The sequence below is a fragment of the Parasteatoda tepidariorum genome, chromosome 9 (assembly GCF_043381705.1).
Source record: "Parasteatoda tepidariorum isolate YZ-2023 chromosome 9, CAS_Ptep_4.0, whole genome shotgun sequence".
In the NCBI taxonomy this organism is placed as follows: Eukaryota; Metazoa; Arthropoda; class Arachnida; order Araneae; family Theridiidae; genus Parasteatoda; species Parasteatoda tepidariorum.
Window position 1 is genome coordinate 61,176,693 of NC_092212.1, and position 21,411 is coordinate 61,198,103.

At 32.6% G+C, this 21,411-nt stretch overlaps 2 protein-coding genes across 4 annotated transcripts in view; both read right to left on the reverse strand.

Annotated features, from left to right (window-relative positions):
- LOC122273127 (uncharacterized) overlaps positions 1 to 21,411 on the reverse strand; it is a 62,470-nt gene that overhangs the window by 26,672 nt on the left and 14,387 nt on the right. The gene's annotated exons all lie outside the window — the stretch shown is intronic.
- LOC107455228 (uncharacterized) overlaps positions 4,375 to 21,411 on the reverse strand; it is an 18,437-nt gene continuing 1,400 nt past the window's right edge. Inside the window, exons 2-3 of the mRNA XM_043057181.2 lie at positions 9,800 to 11,388; positions 4,375 to 6,245 (exon numbers count right to left, since the gene is read on the reverse strand). Of these exons, the coding sequence (XP_042913115.1) occupies positions 9,832 to 11,376 (1,545 nt within the window). The 5' untranslated portion in view covers positions 11,377 to 11,388 and the 3' untranslated portion in view covers positions 4,375 to 6,245; positions 9,800 to 9,831. The remainder of the gene's footprint in view (positions 6,246 to 9,799; positions 11,389 to 21,411) is intronic.

Consider the following 21,411-nt stretch of genomic DNA (forward strand, 5'->3'; position numbering starts at 1 on the left):
AGAGGATATAAAGTATTTTACTGTGTTGAAAAATATAATAAGAGCTTCATGATAAGGAGGAGATATAAATTTTATTGTGTTGAAGGAATATAGTAGAATTTTACGATCATGTGAGGATATAAAGAGTCTTATTGTGTTGAAAGAATGTAATAAGAACTTCATGATGAGGAGGAGATATAAATTTTATTGTGTTGAAGGAATAAAGTAGAATTTTACGATAATGTGAGGATATAAAGAGTTTTATTGTGTTGAAGGAATGTAATAAGAACTTCATGATGAGGCGAGGATATAAAAGAATTTTACTGTGTTGAAAGAATATAGTAGAATTTTACGATAATGAGAGGATATAAAGTATTTTACTATGTTGAAAAATGTAATAAAAGCTATATGATGAGGAGGAGATATAAATTTTATTGTGTTGAAGGAATATAGTAGAATTTTACGATAATGTGAGGATATAAAGAGTTTTATTGTGTTGAAAGAATGTAATAATAACTTCATGATGAGGAGGAGATATAAATTTTATTGTGTTGAAAGAATATAGTAGAATTTTACGATAATGGACTATTAAGAACAAAGCTACAGCTTATTCTAGAGTAGAAAAAAATCAGCATGTAACGAATTTCATATACAAAACAATATAACATATTGCATGAAAACAAAATAATATTGTGTATAATTTTATACACAAATAAGCAAGATATTTACTTACTATTTCAGTCCTTTCTTCCATGCCGCAAGTTCAGCGAAGACAAGCATGCGACGAGAGATAGATTTGAGCATTCCTGTACAAAATTGAGGAGCTTGGGACGATATAGGTGTAAGCAAGAGTGATATTTTTACATCAAACGATTCCTAAAGGTGGTTTCCATGTAGGTATTTTATGGATTTACAGAATTTCCATTTGATAACAACGCAATACAGAAAAGACACATGCAAATTGTATCGTTTTCAACGAGGAGTTTTCCTAACCAGGAGTTTTTAAAATCCACTCTATACTTAGTTTCTCAACTTCTCTACTACGTGGGGAGTGGTGGGATGAAGGTGATAATAAATTTCAGTGTTTGGCTCGATATGTAAAGATCGTATATCTTTTGTCTTAAGGTTCAAAGGAACATATCTGTGTATATGCATGTATAAAAACCTGTACAGTGAGTGAAAATTAACGAGCAACCCTGAATAACTTTTGATCTAATAATCGGATCCTCACATTCTAGGACTCAATCTTAATTGATCGAAGGGATGACATCAAGTATGTTAATTTATTAGTGCAGACAATATTTTAAGATACGAAATCAGACACAAAAACGCACTTTCTCTGAATAAGCATATCCTTTTCTGAAAGGATTCGGATTTCTAGCCTCATATGATAGGGAGTAGCCACAATCTGCGAAATATGGTCTTCATAGTTTGGTCAGGTGTGCTGTCCAAAGTTTGAACCCTTTAATGTTAATTTGATTTTTTTGCGTATTTCGCCATATCTCGAAAACATTTTAAGGGAATTGAGAAAAAATTTCAAACAATTATAAAATTTGTCTAATGAAAGATCCATCCATTCGTTTATACATACATACATTCATTTTTCAGGGTTTCTTAGACTCATTTCTTTCAAACGATTTGAAGTTTTGTATTTTGTCATTCCGAAACATAAATAGAAGGGGAGAGTGGGGTCAATTGTAAAATTTTTTACTTAATTATTTTTAACTAACAAAAAATCCAATATATTATTAGTATTAATTGACAGACAAGTAAAGTAGACTATCCTCTACTAGAAAAAAAAAACTTATTTTAAATGTTATTATATTAGTTATTAACAATTTTTGACAGTCGAGCACTTGTTACAATTGTCCCCACTTACGGGGTCAATTGTAACAGTTCATAAATTCAACTAAAACATAGTTAATTATACATATTATCATAGTTGTGATATATTTTTTTATTGATCAAAATAGTAGTGATATTTTAGGAGTAAAAATAATAATGAGCAGAGACCTAAAGGGTTAAGCTTTTAACTTTAAGGGGTTAAAAATTTTAATTTATGCTGTGAAAGGTGACAAATAAAATAATGCGCACACAGCATAATATAAATGATATAGGAAACTATTAGTGTTTCTTAAAGAGTTAAGTAATGGTTTGCAAACATAAGAAATGGGATCTAAGGGGTTAAACACTTGCAATTGAAATTACGAATTTTATTTTCAGCTGTTACAATCGTCCCTTTACTTATTGTTACAATCGTCCCCAAGACGTCATTTCAGCTTCATTTGTTAAAAACAATGCTAGTTAATTAACAAAACAAATTTTTTTCTGTTGAAATGTTAATTAAGGTGTCCACTTACATATTCGGTTAATAATTTTTATTTGTTTAAACAAAATTACTTTGTTACAATATAATATTCTAATACCAAAAAAAGTACTTACGTAGCGTGAAAATATCTTTTGTGATGTAACTCTTTCAAAAGTACATAAAAATGGTTGCAAGCAGGGGTGTACATGTAGATTTATTAAATAAACCTTGTGCGCCACCTAGAAACCAAATCTAGAACCCGACACTCGAAATTTTTGCTCTGTTACAATCGTTCCCTTTACAATTGATTCCACTCTCCCCTAAATGTAAAAATCTATATATCCAACTGTAATTTATATATCTAACCACTGTCCATAATTGTTTATTTAAATAATTAAAACCAACAATCAATTATAAAGAATAACACTGGGAAACAAATGTTTTATTGCATTTATCCAAGTACCTGATCTTAACCAATTTGGGTATGGGAATTTCAAATTTGAAAATAATTTTGTTCTAAAAGCTGCGGCCTTTTTTTTATTTATTTTTAACATGATATTTTAACTTTAGTTTATTTTTGTCTGAATGTATAATTTTATAAGGTTTGTAAGGGTTTATGCACGCACATTTTATAATATTATATTATAACCTTAGTTGAACAGCTGACCCAATTTTATGGGTTTACGACGACAACTGTTCAACCCCGTTTGCCTTGTAATTTTGAACCCAATCCAGAAGACAAGGGAACTCCTGGATCGAGTATTGGGAGAAATTTGCCTTCGTGGAGGACTTTTTGATGGAGTTAACCCGCTTTTTTAAAGTCCTTCAAGTTCCCATGACAAATCAATACCTCGGGGAGTACTGAATCAAAAATTGAGATCTTGTTCTGGTTCAGGTCAAAAATATGATCTGCAGATAGATGGTGCGCGAATGTATCCTCCCTGTAAAACGGGTCTTGACATGTGTGTGGCAGAAGACAAATTCTTGGTCATAGAATATGGGAATACTGGGAAAACGGAATAAGCTAACCCTTCTGTCTTAAAAACAGGCTTGTCAGTATTGACAAGTGGCATAAGACAACAATAAGGATACACATCCGGCATCATCCGAAACGTAGAATGAGAGGTTCAGTGCTTGTAGAAAAAGTAATTGTTCTAACAGGTAAAAGCGTTTATCTCTTTCAGAGCAATTATTTTTATATTATTAATTTGCAGACTATGCTTGTCGAATAAAAATCACTCCCAATTAGTATGATAGCTTCTTATAAACTTATTAACACTGCAAAGGGTTAATATCTTAGGTATTTTGAATTTTCTTTTTTTATTGAAAGTGCATGGTTTTTGATCAAATTATGTTTAAAATCTGCCCCCAAAACAGTATTTTTTTGACATTGAAATTATTTTACCAAAGTCAGAATGTATGAAAAATATAAACTCAGATGATTAAGTGAATATAGAGGATTTTAATTTTTAATGTTCTAACAGCAGAGTTTACTGAACTCTGGAAAAAAAAGATGTCCTTTTCGCTCACTATGCGAAGACGTTTTGTGTGAGTTTCAAGATTATATTAAATCAATCACTCACATCTGCAATTATTTCAGGAGCTTAGTGGGTGACCCAGGAAAGTGACATTTTCAGAGTGGCTGTAATCAGGGTTAGTAAATAAAAGCGGTATCCGAACTATTTTTGTTATAGGTTTAATATAAGGCGTATCGAACAATTCTTTACCTCATTTAATTTGCCGATACCTCATTAGAAATAAAAGCGGTGCAAGCATGATCAAAACTAATGAGGACTAGTTACTAGTCATGTTAAAATAAAAGTGAAAACAAAAACAATTCTGTTACAAACATACCCAGAATAAGGCAACCACCTTAAGTTATTTTTCTCTGACTAATACTCCTGAAAATGTCACTTGCCCGCATCCTCCACTATACTCTTCATTTGTTTTTCGTATTCTTTTCGTAGCACCACACATTTATTTATTTTTATTTATTTTTTTATTTATTTATTTTATTTATTTTCTGCGCAATTAGAATAGAGTTCATACGTTTACAATCATTTCATATAAAAAAAGTAATTTAAAAATAATTTTAAAAAAATGTAATTACATATTTATTGTTTTTTTTAACAGAAATATTTGTAAGAAAGAAATAATTTTTTGTAGGGACTTAAGTTAAAGTTTCAGAAAGTAGGAGAGAGAGAGAAAAAATTGTAATAAAAATAATAAAGAGAAGATTTCCGTATCGGATCCACCACCAAAAATGTCGCCAAGTTTTAGTGACAACCAGTTTTTGGTACGCAAGTATGTAAAAATAAATAAGTAAATAATTAAATAAATCAATGCAACTGAAGTGCAGTCTTGGAGGGTGAAATTCATAAGAGTACGTTTTAATTTAAAAAATCCAAGCAGTGGGCTTGGCATTTGCAGTTGGCGCAATTAGGATCCGATAGGGAAATTTCCTCGAACTATTTATTATAAAACACTATTTGGCATAGTTTGAAAAAAATAAAACTTTTTGTTTTTGCTGATTTTTTTTGAATTTTTTCCTCTCTTGATTCGGTTTAATAAATCTACATCCAAATTAATTGCAAAACCATTTGTATTTTCCGCCGTACTTTTGAAAAATCATATGCCATTTTTAATGTCCGCACTTCAGTGTTTCTTCCTGAAGGGTAGATAATTCAGCAAAAAAGATTGCGTTTTGCCAAATCATTTAATCATAATTATTTTGTTAGGTCAAAATTATAGCGAAATCATGCTCTCTTTATTTTTCTGTAGTTCTTTTTTGAAATAATTACATGCCATATGTTATTTCCGCACTTCAATATTTCTTTCCGATATTTAAACAAGAAAGATAGCACGCAGCCAAATTATGCAAGCACAATTTTTTTATTCGGTTTCAGGCACTCTACCCAAATTTATAACGAAATCGTGCTCTCGGTATACTTCGGCAATTCTTTTTGAAGTAATCATACACCATATTCTTTCCGCACTTCAATGTTTCTTCTTGAAGGGACGATAATTCAACAAAAAGGATTGCATATTGCCCAATCCTTTCACCGTAATTTTTGTCTACCGGAACAAGGCATATCTTGTCATTCATATCTTCATAATTACAAATGGCACAATGTGGGTTTCGATAATAGCTATAAAATGTTCCATCATTACTTAGAATTCTCGTCAAAGCCATATAAGACATGCACTTCTTTTCGATATCTTCATCAGTCCAATCATCAGCGCATTCCGAAGTCATATCGAAATTATAACAATAGGGTAAATTACTTTTTAATTGATCCGGTATACGCACGACAATAGAAACATCCAGCTTTAGTCCTTCCTCAAGGATTATGTACCATGAATCTATACCACGACGCACATCTGGAATTGATTTAAGCTCAAAAGATACATGTTCATTTTTTAGTCTTAAATCCCATGGTATCGGTTTTTCTTTTCCATTGTTTCTGTTGCAAGCGAAGCAGTAGTGGTTCTTATACGAAATACCTGTTACTGGGTCAGTAACGGGTATTGCCAAGAAAGGATCTTTTAACTTCTCCGCCTCTCCGCTGCAAAACTTTTCTGTGGTTTCGTCGTATAACATTTCGGGATCGCAACTGTTTATCATAGGTAAATATAAATCTTGTCCTTTATGCTGGTAATATTCACAATCATAGTTTTTAAGAGGTACAACTTGATTGTTTCTATATTTAGAATCTGCGCAGCATGTTCCGAGGAGATTGCAGGAAACACCACAGTTGCAATGTTCGAAAACTTTATGTTTTCTGGGTATTTCGCAAGAGTCTAGACCCTTGCATGTTGCATTCAAATCTTGAATATCCTTGTATGTAACGTCAGATAAAATTGTCTTAAAACATTCTAAGCTTATGAGAGTCTTGAAAAAAACCAATAGAAGAGATTTAGGAAATGCTTTCCATTGTAACTCCATGAATGGCTTGATCTAAAAATAATATAAAATTTTATAAATAATATTATTTTTTAAAAATGTTGTTTAAAAATTATAGTATTTATTAGGCTTTTCCTGCAAAATGGTATTTCAAATAATAAGGTGTCCCAAATTATAAAACAATTCGAAAGTTTATGACAAATAATACAATAATTTTGTATGCATTATACGCCTTAAATCCTGATATTAGTATCTGAATTGAAACTTTCCAATTTAATACAATTATTACAGTAAATTTTTACTAAAATCGAGTTTTTTTTTTTTTTTGAATTTTCTGAATGCTTATAATGTGCGAAAACTGTCTTGAAAAAGAACATTTTGAGAAGATTTCACGATCAAATTTGAGCTACGTATCTTGCAACAAATACGTTTGGTCAAGTTTAAAATCGAGATTTCACCGTAAAATTTATTTTTCAAATCGTTTTATATGTTTTTCTTTCTATAACTACTGTCCACTAGGATACAAAAAAATTTTTTCTTCAAAATTTACATTTAAATTTGTGTGTTCTTTAATTTATATACATATACTTGTTAGCCTGTTTCTGGAAATAAAAATCTTGAATATCTTGATAAGATATCTTGCCAATAAAATATTTTGATAAATCTACCAAAAAAAAAAATGATTGTAAATGTGCATAAGTATTTTGTTAAGTTCTAAAACTCGGAGATCTTGATGCATCACAAGAACTCACGTTTGATTCCTGATCTTCTCCAGCAGTGGACTGATCGTAAAGATCTTAGTAGAACTCCTGTTTTTTTTGTGGGTCGGACTACCAAAGAGAGGAAGCCATCCCCTCGGCAGAGAATCAAAATTGTGATGGCATGTCTTTGACCATCCTCAGGAATGTTTTCCAGACTATCCAGACGGAAGATATTCCTGACAATTGCGATCGAAAGAGAAGAGACTGTATCTAAAAGAACCACATGTTATTCGAATACAAAGTTTAAAGAAAGAAATTTGGAGTTCAAAAGCAAACCTCGCTCCGGTCGTCCAGCTGAGTTCAATAAGGTGAGATTAAATCAACTTTTACATGGAAAATCGCCAAAGAAAATGAAATTTTCATTTATTTATAAAGAAAATGGAATTTTTTGATGGCTCAGGGGGTAGAGCGTCTTCCTTCCAATAAGGTGACCCGGGTTCGAATCCCAGTGATGGCTGGTCGATCCAAATTCCGGACTCGGCTCGCATCGATCACAGCTGACGTAAAACATCTTCAGTGTTAGGCGGATCATGGGTTCGAGTTTTTTTTTCTAACCGTGGGAGGTTATCGTGATTTTCCTTTCCATGTAACGCAAATGTGGGTTAGTTCCCTCAAAATGTCCTCCACGAAGGCAAGTTTCTCCCAATACTTGATCCAGGAGTTCCCTTGTCTTCTAAATTGGGTTCAAAACTACAAGGCCACGGAGTTAACATTAGTAGTCGTAAATTCATAATTGGGTCGACTGCTCAACGACGGTTATAAAATACTTTCTACTCTCAAAAAGTTGGCAAAATGGCAGGAATATTGTTACTAACCAAATAAATCAATAAAACTTAATAGTATCGGTGCAGGTAATAGAATACTGGAAGTTTTACATTAACTATTGTGAATCAAAAGATATTAAAAATCCAGATATTAACTGTTGATTGGCTAAAACTGTTTTCAAAATTTGTGTCCCAACTCATATTTTGACATAACTATTGGTGCATTTCAAATCAAAAGAGACATCATGAACTTTATTTTTCATTTATTTACAAAAGAACAACTTTCTAGATACATACAGAATACTAGTTCTTTTTAAGAACTCAGTATTAGTATCTTTAAAATAAAAATCTTGTTCCTGAATAACAAATTTGACTTATGTCGACATGAAATTATGAAGTTTCCTATGAAGCCATGAGTTTGACATTTAAGGGGTAAATCGGAACATCTCTTTTATGGCTAGAGAGGAGAAAAAAATATCCCGAAAATTAAGATTGAATCAATGAATTGACTTTATAAGGACTTCCACTTTGACCTCATAGCAAAATTTCTTTATAACCTAGTTAACAGAAGAGTCCTATATCGACTATAGCAGGAAATGTTCAGTTGATACTGGTGTTTCCCAGCAGCACTAAATTTGAAACAAAACGCAAACGTTCTTTTAAAACATGTTTATTTTGCTTTTAAAAATAATAATCAAATGCAATCAACAACTATATTCACTAATGCCGACTTTTGTAAGGAAAATTATAAAACCCGTTTGAATTTTTATTTTATCTCTTGACTTTTAACCATTGATCGAAGTAAATATAAATTAAATGCTATTTACCTCAAAAGCGTTGAAATTCTCTATGTGGTATACCTATTTCTACGGATATGCGTCAATTTGACGCGATCATAATTTAGACAAAAGTTTAAGTAAACAAGCAATTATCACATCAATAATAAATAGGAATGTACCGACAATACTTCGATTCGTTATCTCAAATAAAACAAGTGATAAACAACTGTTGCCGATAAGCAATAATAGAAAGAACAAACGCANACGTTAACAACTAAGTATACATATACATTGGTTTCTAAGTGCAGAGATGCCAACTGCTCCGGACACGCGAAAATAATTTTAAAAAAATGATAAATTACAACAAAGTAAATTCTGAAATATGAAGTGGTGAATTATATAGGCCTACGAATTATTTAGAAATAAGGGTGGATAAAAATCTACTAAATTGAATTTATTAAATTAAGAATCACAATTCTTTCATACGTCAAATTGACGTGTGTCCGTAGAGATAGGTATATAAGAAACGTCCGTAAACCTAGTGTTAAGGCCTAAATAGTAATGAAAGGAGAATTACGATATTGCATATTTTCCGAGAGCTTAAATTTACTTATGTGTGACTTAGAATTGTTCTGGTTGCTCAGTACCAGTCCTGGTAGGCTCTCTTCATCGGATTTGACATGATTCAAAACGAAGATAATAACATGGCTAGTCATATAGTCTAGTATTTGAACTTTTGTAATTTATTATGCACTTATACATACGTTTTCAATTTGTTCACATATAAAGCTTAAGCATTTTCAACTAAATCTATATATCCAATATGGAAATAGAAAAGAACAAGTTTGATCACCTTAAACGTAATAATAAAAGCTGCCGGAAATTTTGGAGAATCTGCAGCTGTGGGGCATCTGTTAGATTAAGAAATGAGATTAGTTTTAAAAAATAGTGCAGGTAACTTTAACTTAAAAGAAACTATCTCTGAGAATATTAAATCTAGAAATAACTATATTTCTTTTAATGTAATTATGTGTTTTTGTCGAAATATTTACTTTAAAGCAGAATTTTTTTTATATATAAATGATATTTGTGTGCTTTCTTAGACCAATTTTCAGTGTTAATAATGTTAAGCTTGAATTAAACTAATACAAGAAGTATTTCACTTTTGCGTGATTTTCGCTTAATATTGAGTAAAAAAAATGGCACCCAAATTTCTACACCAAATGTTTCTTCGAAAATTAACCTTATTCTGTGCCAAACTCTATATATTTAGTTCAGAAGTGTTGCGATTCAGTGCACTTTACCTTTTTCACTTTAAGTGTTTTTGCAGTATTCTCTATCCGAATTTCTTACGCCACTGTGCTTTCGGCATTTTTCTACAGCTCTTTGCAAAATAATCATACACCATGTTGTCTTTACAATCCGTTTCGTTCTGAAGATTGTATAACTTAACAAAAAAGATACCGTCTTTCAAAGAATTCTTATTGTCATCCTCGTCATTATCATAGTCATCGTCATCACCCTCGTTACCATCATTTTCGCTACTGTCATTATTGTCATCATAATTCTCGTCACTATTACCCTTGTCATCATTATTTTCACTACTCTCATCATCATCACCCTCATCTTCATCACCACCATTCCGGTCGTTTTCATTGTCATCACTTTCATCGTCATCAGCACTATTCTCATTACCATCCCCTTTGTCACTATCATCATCATCGTTATCATCATTTTTGTCACTATCATTTTCGCCATCTTCATTTTCGTCACCATCATTCTCACTGTCTTCATTCTCGTCACCATCATCCCCGCCACTTTCATCTCCGTCGCTATCATTATTGTCACCATCATTTTCGCCTTCATTTCCATCATCATAATTCTCACTACCATTATATTCGTCTCCGTCATTATCATCGTTACCATCTCTCACGTCACCATTGTCTTCGTCACCATCACTTTCGCCATTATCGTCATCATCATTGGAATCTTCAGAGCTTGTTTCCGTTTGGAGACATTCCATGTCATCAATACTATGATGATTGCAAACAGCACAATGTGGATTTCGGTATTCTATATAAAATGTGCCATCACTGCTTAGAACTCTTGTTAGAGCCATATAAGAAGACTCACATTTTCTTTTAATGTTTGGATCACCAGACCAGTACGAAGCACATTCCGACCACACAAGAAAGTAACAATGAGGGACAATACTTTTCAGTTTTCCCGGAATAGATGTATGCAAATAAACTTCGATTGCAATTTCCTGTTCAAGGGTTATGAACCATTTTTCACCATCAGAGTGTAGCTTAGGAATTGTTGAGTTTTTCAGTTTTTGATGTATGCAATCACTCTTCAATTTTAAGTTCCATGGTACTGGCTTTTCTTCTCCATTATTTCTATTACAAGCGAAACAATAATGGTTTTTGTATGAAATACCTGTTACAGGATCGGTAACGGGTATTTTCAAGAATGGATCGTTTAACTCTTCGCCACTGCTCTTGCAAAGATTTTCAGTAGTTTCATCGTATAGTACATTGGAATCGCAACTGCTTATCATAGGTAAAGAACGGACTTTTTTACGATAGTTAAAATCTTGGCACCTTATGTTTTTTAGTGGTTCTATGTATTTGTTTCTATATTTCGAGTCCACGCAACATGTCCCCATAAGATTGCAAGAAGCACCGCAGTTGCAATGTTCAATAATGTTCTCTCTTCTTGGTAATACACAAGAATCTAATCCCTTGCATGTTGCATTCAAATCTTCGATGTCTTTATACGTCACATCAGGTAATGGAGAACAAAAACATTCTAAGTTTATGATAGACTTTAACAAAATCAATTGAAGAATGGTTGAAAATGCCTTCCAATGAAACTCCATGAATAGTTCGATCTAAAAATGATATAAAGTTTTGGTAAATGCTAATAATGTTCTTAAATAACAACTGAAAATGTTATAAATGAGATGTTTCAGAAAATTGGCAAATGGAACTTGTTAAAACAAAATAACGGCAGGACCGAAATGACGAGGCCTAAATGTTATGAACCGCCATTGTTGAACCGCCATTGTTAAACCAAATGTTATGAACCGCCATGTCGCCAAATGTATGAAACTTCAGAAATGCGAATTTAAAATACACATTCTTCTAGGATGATCATCAGATTGTGAATGAGAGCCTAATTGTTGTAGGCCTAGTGTGATATTAATTATGATATCTTTCTCCAAATCAATGATCTAAGCGGGATGTTTTGGTCCCTTCATTTTGATCCTACCATTTTAGTCCCATTTCTTCATCAAAATTAAAAGAAAAAGCGAATATATATTGGGGACCGCAAGTTTACTTTTAAAGGAAAAGAAAACAAAAGATATATCGAAATCTGATGAATTATTCGCTATGTTAAATGAAAGTTCGCTAAAGTTTAGATTTTGCTTTTACTTTTTAAAATGAAAGATTCATATAAACGCTACATTGTATTTCAGATGTGATGTTAAATTATAATTTAGCTTGCTTTGAATTTTCACTCAATGGTTTGATGCTTTATTGCTCCGAAAAGCTCGATTGTAATTGAAATGGCAAATCAACTACTATAGGCAAATCGAATTAGTAACAGGACTGAATTGGAAAGGAACTGACATGGCAACGGTACCGAAACGACGTAATCAAAAGGTTAACAGGATCGAAACGGCAACGGGACCGAAACGGCGAGATCAAAATGGTAGCAGGATCGAAACGGCAACGGGACCGAAACGGCGAGATCAAAACAGTGGAACTGTAACAGCGAGATTGAAACGGTGAGATTGAAATGGCGGGACTGAATGACGAGGCTGAATTGTCATGGACCACCAATGGTTGTTAATTGTATGGAGCTTCAGAAATAGCGGACCGAATGGCGAGGTTGAATTGTCATGGACCACCAATGGTTGTCAATTGTATGAAGCTTCAGAAATAGCGGACCGAATGGCGAAGCTGAATTGTCATGGATCACCGATGGTTGTCAATTGTATGAAGCTTCAGAAATAGAGGACCGAATGGCGAAGCTGAATTGTCATGGACCACCGATGGTTGTCAATTGTACGAAGCTTCAGAAATAGCGGACCGAATGGCGAGGATGAATTGTCATGGACCACCGATGTTTGTCAATTGTATGAAGCTTCAGAAATAGCGGACCGAATGGCGAGGCTGAATTGTCATGGACCACCGATGGTTGTCAATTGTATGAAGCTTCAGAAATAGCAGACCGAATGGCGAGGCTGAATTGTCATGGACCACCAATGGTTGTCAATTGTATGAAGCTTCAGAAATAGCAGACCGAATGGCGAAGCTGAATTGTCATGGACCACCGATGGTTGTCAATTGTATGAAGCTTCAGAAATGGCGGGATTCGAATGACGAGACTGAATTGCCATGGACCACCAATGGTTGTCAATTGTATGAAGCTTCAGAAATGGCGGGATCCGAATGACAAGGTTGAATTGCCATGGACCACCAATGATTGTCAATTGTATGAAGCTTCAGAAATGGTGGGACCGAATGGCGAGGATGAATTGTCATGAACCACCAATGGTTGTTAATTGTATGAAGCTCCAGAGCTACTATACCGTTCTTAAATTCTACTGCACAATATCAATCATCTTGGAACAGCCCGTTGTGATCCGGAGGAGGAATCATGAAACAAGCCTCCCCATTTGCGTGATCAACAACAATATAGAAGTAATGTGTTCAGCATTTTATAACGACCGTCGTTAGTGCATAAAGCAGTGGGAATTTAATTTTCTATCAATACCTTCAAAAAGAAAATCACTCATGAAACAGTCCGTTGAGTTCCAGATGATTCATAAAACAATCCTCCAGATTTGCGTGATCAACGACATTACAGAGGCAATGTGAGCAGCATTTTGTACCGACCGTCCTTAGTTCGACCCTTTAGCATAAAACATAGGCTACTTTTAAAAAGAAAAGCATTCTTGAAACAGTTCGTTGCGATCCAGAAAGATCATGAAGCATATTAGCGTGATCAACAACATTATGGAGACAGTATAATCATTTATTTGAATCAACAGTTGTTTGGCCTTGGCCTCTCTTTAGCATAAAACATTGGAAACTCAGTTTTCTATCCATATTTTTGAAAGAAAAGCATTTCTGAAACAGTCCGTTGTGTTCTAGATGAATCATAAGAAACTCCTCTAGATTTGCGGGATCAACGACATTACGGAAGCAATGTGATCAGCATTTTGTACTGACCGTCCTTAGTGCTACCCTTTAGTATAAAACATTGACTTCTTTTAAAAAGAAAAGCATTCTTGAAACAGTTCGTTGCGATCCAGAAAGATCATGGAACACATTTGCGTGATCAACAACATTATGGAGAGAATATAATCATTATTTTGAATCGACAGTTGTTTGACCTCCCTTTAGCATAAAACAGTGTTTCCCAAACTTATGACTTTTGCGTACCCTTTCTAAATTTTTCGTAATGCTGTGTACCACTAATAAAAAATGAATGTAATTTTTACTAAAAAAAAATTGCACAAAAGTTAAAAATCACAACTGGCTGTTGACACCACTAATTATTAACTGTTGACCCTGCAAAAAATAGCCCATTGAAAAATACGCAAATCGTAAAGTTTCATGGTTAGCTTTGTTTTTAAATAAAAGTTTTTGAAATTTTCGTTTGCTGCAATTTATTTCGCATTAGAACACGTACCCCCGCTAAGCTGTTCCCGTACCTCTGGGGGTACGCGTACCACACTTTGGGAAACACTGGAAAACATTGGAAACCCACTTTTCTATGGTTGCTTTTAAAAAGAAAAGCATTTAGTGACAGATACTAGTACCTTACCTGTTGTACTATCAGGGTTTATTATTACTTTTATTTTCAATAAATCGCAATTTCTCCGAATTTCCATAATTAAGCAAAATTTTAAACAATATGCGTGGTCTGCAATACATTAATGTCCATAAATACGTGTTATTTTTAATCAGAGTTACATTTAAATTAAATTAATAATTTGTTGCAGGATGCATATCATCCCTGAAAATAATCAGGCATATTTTTTAAAACAAATTTCTCCATAAGATGTAAGAATTTCATCATATTTTCTCTCTACAGGAGAGTAATGAATTCTATAATTTAAACAGAATAATCAAGATTATTTAATATTTCTTATTTTATAATTAAGAATAATTAAGATTTATCTTCGTATAATTAAGGTTAATTAAGATTTCTTCTTCTATAATTACGATTTCTCCATCTATAATTAAGATTTCTTCTTTAATTAAGGATAATTTAGATTTTTCTTCTATTAAAAATAAGTATTTTTTTTAGCTATAAAGAGTTTATATAAAATTAACTATGTATTAAAAAAAGCAAACTACAATTTTTTTTATTTTTTTTCTACATGATGATGGGATTTAAAGAATAACTAAGAACTCTTGTTCAATACGCACAGTTACTTAACAGCAGTTGATGAACCTCAACCTCGCAATAATTCAGTAAACAAAAAAATATGATATAAATCAATTCAAGAGCAATAATAGAAATTTTAAAATTTACCAGTTTATTTCCAAAAAGAAATTTGTATAATAAATCAATATTTTATGATTTTAAAGACTTTTCTATGTTCTAAAATTTTAGTGCAATGCTCGTAACAGAGCTGACACACACAAGCAGGAAATAATATGGAATTACGGGTTAACAGACAATTTGTGAGCAGAAACCCAAATTCTATTTTCATAAGCAACTGAGGGAAATTTATCATATATATTTGAGAATTGAATCTGTAGTGGTTGACAAGTGAATACAACAAACCAAAAATATTCATAAATTAAACAAATTTTTAGACATATATTTGCTACCACTTTCTAATTTTTACTAGATATCATATTAAATGGTCTACCTTGATAACCTACAAAAAAACGTGTGGAGGCTTTCCGTTATAGGAGGTGTTGGGTAAAGTGTAAGAAAAAGGTGACAGTAAAACTATATTGTTTTCAGTGGTATTGTGGGTAGAGTAAGTTATTCGAAAATGGGGTTCCGATAGTTAAGACTTCTTTCCATTCAATAATCCATTCCTCATTTAAATTTTCCTCATTTAAACTTCAAAAAAGATCTATTAGAATGCATCCTATTCTATTAGAATGCGTCTAGCATTTTTTTAAAATAAAACTTGCACGTTACATGTTTGTCTTAATTTTAAATGATAATCGAACTATGTTGTTGTTTCTAATGACAATTTGACAGGCCGAGCTTGCCAGCCATTTCCTTAGTCAAATCAGAAAGGTGTGTAAAGAAATACACTTTAGAGTGTAAATGATTAGTATGTAAATGATAAATATCAATAAAACGATTTTATCTTAGCTTTCACATTGTTATTTTCAATTCTCGATTATATTCGAGTGTGAAAAATTATAGCAGCATAAAATACAACGTCGCTCGAATTATTTCGAGTGTGCACAATTTGACCTGTTTAGCGCTCTCGAATTAACTCGAGCGCACAAGTTAAGGGGTTAATCAAATCAGAAAGGTGTCTCTTCCTTTGTCAAGAAAGCATTGCAAGGATGAAAATACGCCTTAGCTCAAAACCCCACTGATAGATAACAGCACCACTAATTCGTAGGGCCACTTCTTCAGTTTAGACATAGATTTGAAGGGGAAGGAAATTTTCTCCAAATCAATGTACACATGGTACTACTCAGTGACTGACCTCAGGACTTTAGATTCCACAGATTTTACGAGCACGTATATTCCATGTACTCGTTGGGAGTCAAAGACTCGGAGTCAAAGACCGAACCCCGGACCCTCGGAACCGGAGTCTGATTCTCTAAACTCCGGTTCGACTAAGCTGTTTTGAATGTAAACTTTTTTAATAATATATTTTTTTCCGATAAATTGTTTTTGCACATATGAGCTAGTGACATGGGTTTTATTAAATTAATAACATTTGTATTAATACATAGATCCTAGGTTCGATCCTAGGGCCGGGCAAGGTTCACTCACCCTTTCATCACTTCATTGGGTCGATAAATGAGTACCAAGCATGCTTGGGAACTAAACACTGGGGGTTTCGCGTTCGGCTGACCACCTAAACCGGAACATCTGCTCCGGCACCCCAGAGCCTTGGGCCAAGAAAAGGCCTTGGCCCTCTATGGACTGTCATGCCACTGAGTTTAGTTTTTTTTATTTATTAATACATGGATTAAATATTTAATATAAAATTAGTTATCTATGGTTTCTTTTAAAAAATCAAAGCAGTACCAACTTTAATTCTAAAAATACAGTCTTGAGTAAATAATTTTAAGAAATGTTTATTTTAAGTAGAGTTCGAGCAACGATTCTACTATACGTATTTCAATTAAGTAAAAAAAACTGCTTCAAAGACAGGTACTGCATTAGAAAAGCATTTTTAATATTTACTCAGTGGAACAAAATTTTAATATTTGAGTCTTATTCGGTATTTATTTTAGAAGAGTGGGGGGCTAGAGTAGACATCTTGAATAACTGTTTTTATTTATATGTCGAATTTCCTCTGTGAGATATCGTAAATTCGTAATATGTGCAGTGCACACACAAAAAAAGGCCACCCTGATTAAATTTTAATATAATGATCAGATCACCACGTTCTAGAACTCCATTTTAAAGGTTCGAGAGGGCGAGCTCAAGTATGTTATTTATTTAGTGCAGACCATATTTTAAGTCACGAAATCAGGCGAACGAAAAACGTATTTTCTCTGAATGAACATACCGTCTTTTTCAGCTGATTCGGATTTTTGATTCCCAAAATATTGGGGGTAGCCGCAACCTGGGAAAATGGTCCTTATAGTTTGGTTAAAAGAGCGATAAAAAGTTTGGACCCCCAAATGTTAAAATAATTTTTTTTGCGTATTTTTATCATATTTCGAGAACTTTTCCGGGAATTGAAAAATTTTAATACGCAATTATAAAATTCGTTTTTTCCAAAGATAATTCTACACAAAAAATAAATCTTAGTAAATATTTATTACTTAATTTAATTATAGTCGGAAAAATAGTTTGAATCGTAAGGTATACATTTCAGAATATTTAATTTCACATGGCAAAATACAAAATTTGAGTGAAATCGGCTGAATAGTTTTTGAGAAATAGAGTTTTAAATACACGACTTTTTTAAAATTTGATTTCACAGGAACTATTCAACTAATTTTCCTTAAATTTTGTATTTTGCCATGTAAAGTTAAGGTTTTTTAAAATGATACAAAAAATTATATACCTTACATTTCAAAATTTTTTCTTTCCTTATTAAGTAAAATAATAAAAAACTAGGAGGCTTCGCCCCCTGCTCGCTGGCGCTCGCCAACCCCCGGAACTGCTTTCGCAGTTCATTTCGGACAGCTTCGCAATCCGATGCTCGCTCATTGGATACGTTCTTAACGTCTAGCTTTTGTATACTTTTTTGAATACTGATGTTCCGAAAACTTTTCACTGTAGAAAATTCTAAACCTGTGTATTTCAATATTAATTTGAAATTGCAAACAGTTCGCATATTTTTCTTAATCACACTATTCTAAATTTCAGTTGTTGAGAAAAGTAACTGTTGTAAGTTCTGTTTTAAAGTCTTTCCCACCAGAGGGCTCAAACCATGTGTTGTAAAACAATATGAAATAGTACTGAACGCCGGATGTAAAGCATCAACTTCGATGAAGATAATTTTGTGAGAATTTTTTTGATAATTCGGTGAGAATTCACCCGATTAGACATATGATGCTCACTACGTGCTCTTGCGCGCCGAAGCATATCAATTAAAAATGATTACTGTTGCCAACGCGAGAAAAGAAATATCATCGGTTTTTTATTAGCGTTTTATATAATATAGATTACAAATAGTTACTAAAGTGTATTTTTTGAATGAAATTATTTTCTCGATTAAAGAACTTTATAATTGTGTGTAAAATTTTTTCGATTTATTTATTAAGTTCTTGAGATATGACAAAATACGCAGAGAGTAAAATAATATTAAGCTATCAAAAATTTTAATCGCTCTCCTGACCAAACTACTAGAGCCATAATTCCCAGATTGCGGTTGTCGCCTATATTTTAGGTGTCTGAAATCTGAATCCGTCGAAGAATAGCTATGTTTATTCCGAAAAAGTTCGTTTTTGTGTCTGATTTCGTGACTTAAAATATCGTCTGAACTAAATAACTATCTAATATTGAAGTGACTAATATTGAAATACATTTTACAACTGCGATTAGAATTATTAATAAAAATTTTCAATAAAAATGCAATGAAAATGAATAATTAATTTTTCCAAAATTTTCAAGTGAACAAGAATTACTAAAATCTTATAGATAAAACGTGAATAAATTTTATAAATAAAATTAATACTTTTTGCAAAATTAATCTAATTTAGCCAATGGCCGCCACCCCCCCCCCAAGCTCTTGGGCGCATTCTTGGGCAAATTCTAAATCCCCCCCAAAACTATTTGTTTTATTTAATGTAAAAATTCACCCCCAAGCTTTAAGTGGGCGCATCGTGCGCCCACCTTCCCCCCTGATGGGGGCCCCTGAATTTAGTAAACAAGTATTCTGCTAAGTAATGTGTTAATAAATGACTCTCATTATTACCTCCAAATGTCCAGCCTATCTCCATTGAGTCATTTGTATGTTTGAGTTCATTATTGGTTAATTTAAGGCTCCTATACTATCAGAGCTGACCTATCAAGCAATATTGGAGCAAACAAGTTTGCAAGTTAACGTTATGTTAGTATTAGTTATGATACTAAAGTGATGCCAACTGCTCTGGACACGCCTTAATAATTTAAAAAACGGTAAATATCTACGAAGTAAATTTTGCAAATACTAGTTGACAATATTTGCTTGCTTTTAAAAATGTAAAGCACGTAATAAGTACTATAAAGTGGTAAATTTTATAGGCCTACGCATTGTTTAGAAATAGTGGTGGATTAAAATCTACTAAATCGAACTTATTACACCAAGAATTACAATTAATAAACTACCACTTGAAAATATTTAATCGCTGTGCTTATGTTAGCTCTTTGCTCCAACAATAAATGATAAGTCGGCCTGTCTAATTCAGGGGCTCTAGGTTAATTGCGTAAAAGGAGTGAATATTAAAATACGTAATGAGCAGTGAAGCGTCGCAACCGACCTCTGACATCCAGACATTTTTATTCAGCGATGCCAACTGCTCCGGACACGCCAAAATAATTTTTAAAAAAAAGGGTGAATAACTTCAAAGTAAATTCTGCAAATACTTGACTATTTATGCTTGTTTTTTAAAAGGCATAGCTAGCATAATTATATACGCCTACGAATTATTTAGAAATAGTGGTGGATAAAAATCTACTAAATTGAATTTATTAAATCAAGAATCACAATTGATAAACTACCACTTTAAAATATATATTTGCTGTCCGCAGCAAGTTGGCATCTCTGGCAAGAAAAATCTGTTATTTTAAAATTCTTTAAGAAAAGGAAAGCGGCAGTGTGTAATCGCTGGTTTGTTCTGTACACAATTGTTATATGCGAAATTTTAGACTATCTAAAGTGTGGTTTCTTCAGCCTTTTAGTATGGGGACCATAAATGCGTTCTTCGCTTGTTGTAGGTGTAATATACAATTGCAGTTTTAGAACTTTAATTTTTAATTTGAGGACATAGCTGGTGATGTAGAATAAGGAGCAAATGTTAAACTAATAACAAACTTTAAAATATAATGCAGTAATAAAAATAATTTAAATTTCTTGGGTGAATTCAAGCATTGGCTACAGTCTGCCCTTAAAGTGCAGCCACTTGAAAGGTCACTACAGAGGAGACCCTCTTATTACTCTTATTTACAACAGCTCATATGTGAGGATGCAGTATCATTAGCCAGGACGTGCCTGCATATTTTTAATCATATTAACACGTTGAATGCCATGGGGGTCACCGGTGACTGGCATTGAGTTTGTTCGTAGCATCACTAGGATCACCGGTGACCGCCGAAGCCAAGATTATTAGAAACACATACTTTGAGTATATTTTTATTTTTTTAATATTATTATAGATACTAAAATGGTTTGAAGAAATTGATATAATACAGAACAGACGAAAATAGTTTTATTTTTATAGATATCAACTTGCTCGGGACAGCGAATAAATATTTTCAAGTGGTAGTTTATTAATTGTTATACTTAGTTTAATAAATTCAATTTAGTAGATTTTTACCCACCATTATTTCTATACAATTCGTAGGGTTATATAATTTACCTTTTTTCATATATGTCATGCAAAACCTTTTAAAAAACTAGCAAATTCTGTCTTAAGATTTGAAAATTTAGTTTGTAGTTATTTACCGTGTGGCAAGACGGGCAAGCCATGTAAAAGTAGCGTGGCACTCAATATGTTAACAAAGACAGACAAATGAAATATTATTTATATAAATAAAATATTTCCACTGGAAGAAATATTTTTTCAATAAATTTTTTTAGAACATAAAACAAAATAATTTTATGGTGGTTGAACCATGAAAATGACGTCTCAAACAAATATTTTTACCTACTTTCGAATACATTGTGTAGATGTAGAAACATATGGTAATTATGAAATTCTTATTAATAAGTTACAAAGATATCAAAATTGCTAGAATTTAGGGGGATCACTGCTGCATGTTCCACGACCTCGATTGCAATAGCTCCCCACATTTAAAAAACTCAGCTATAAGGCTTCGACAAGAATAGGACAGATTACAAGTATAAGACTTGGAACCAAATAAATTATTTATTAGTAAAAGCCTACTCTTATTATTATTTGTTACGTTTTATTAATATATTTGTCGCCAAGTTATATTAGAAAGTTATATTACTATTATATTATATCTATTATATCTATCTATCTATCTATCTATCTATCTATCTATCTATATATATATATATCTATCT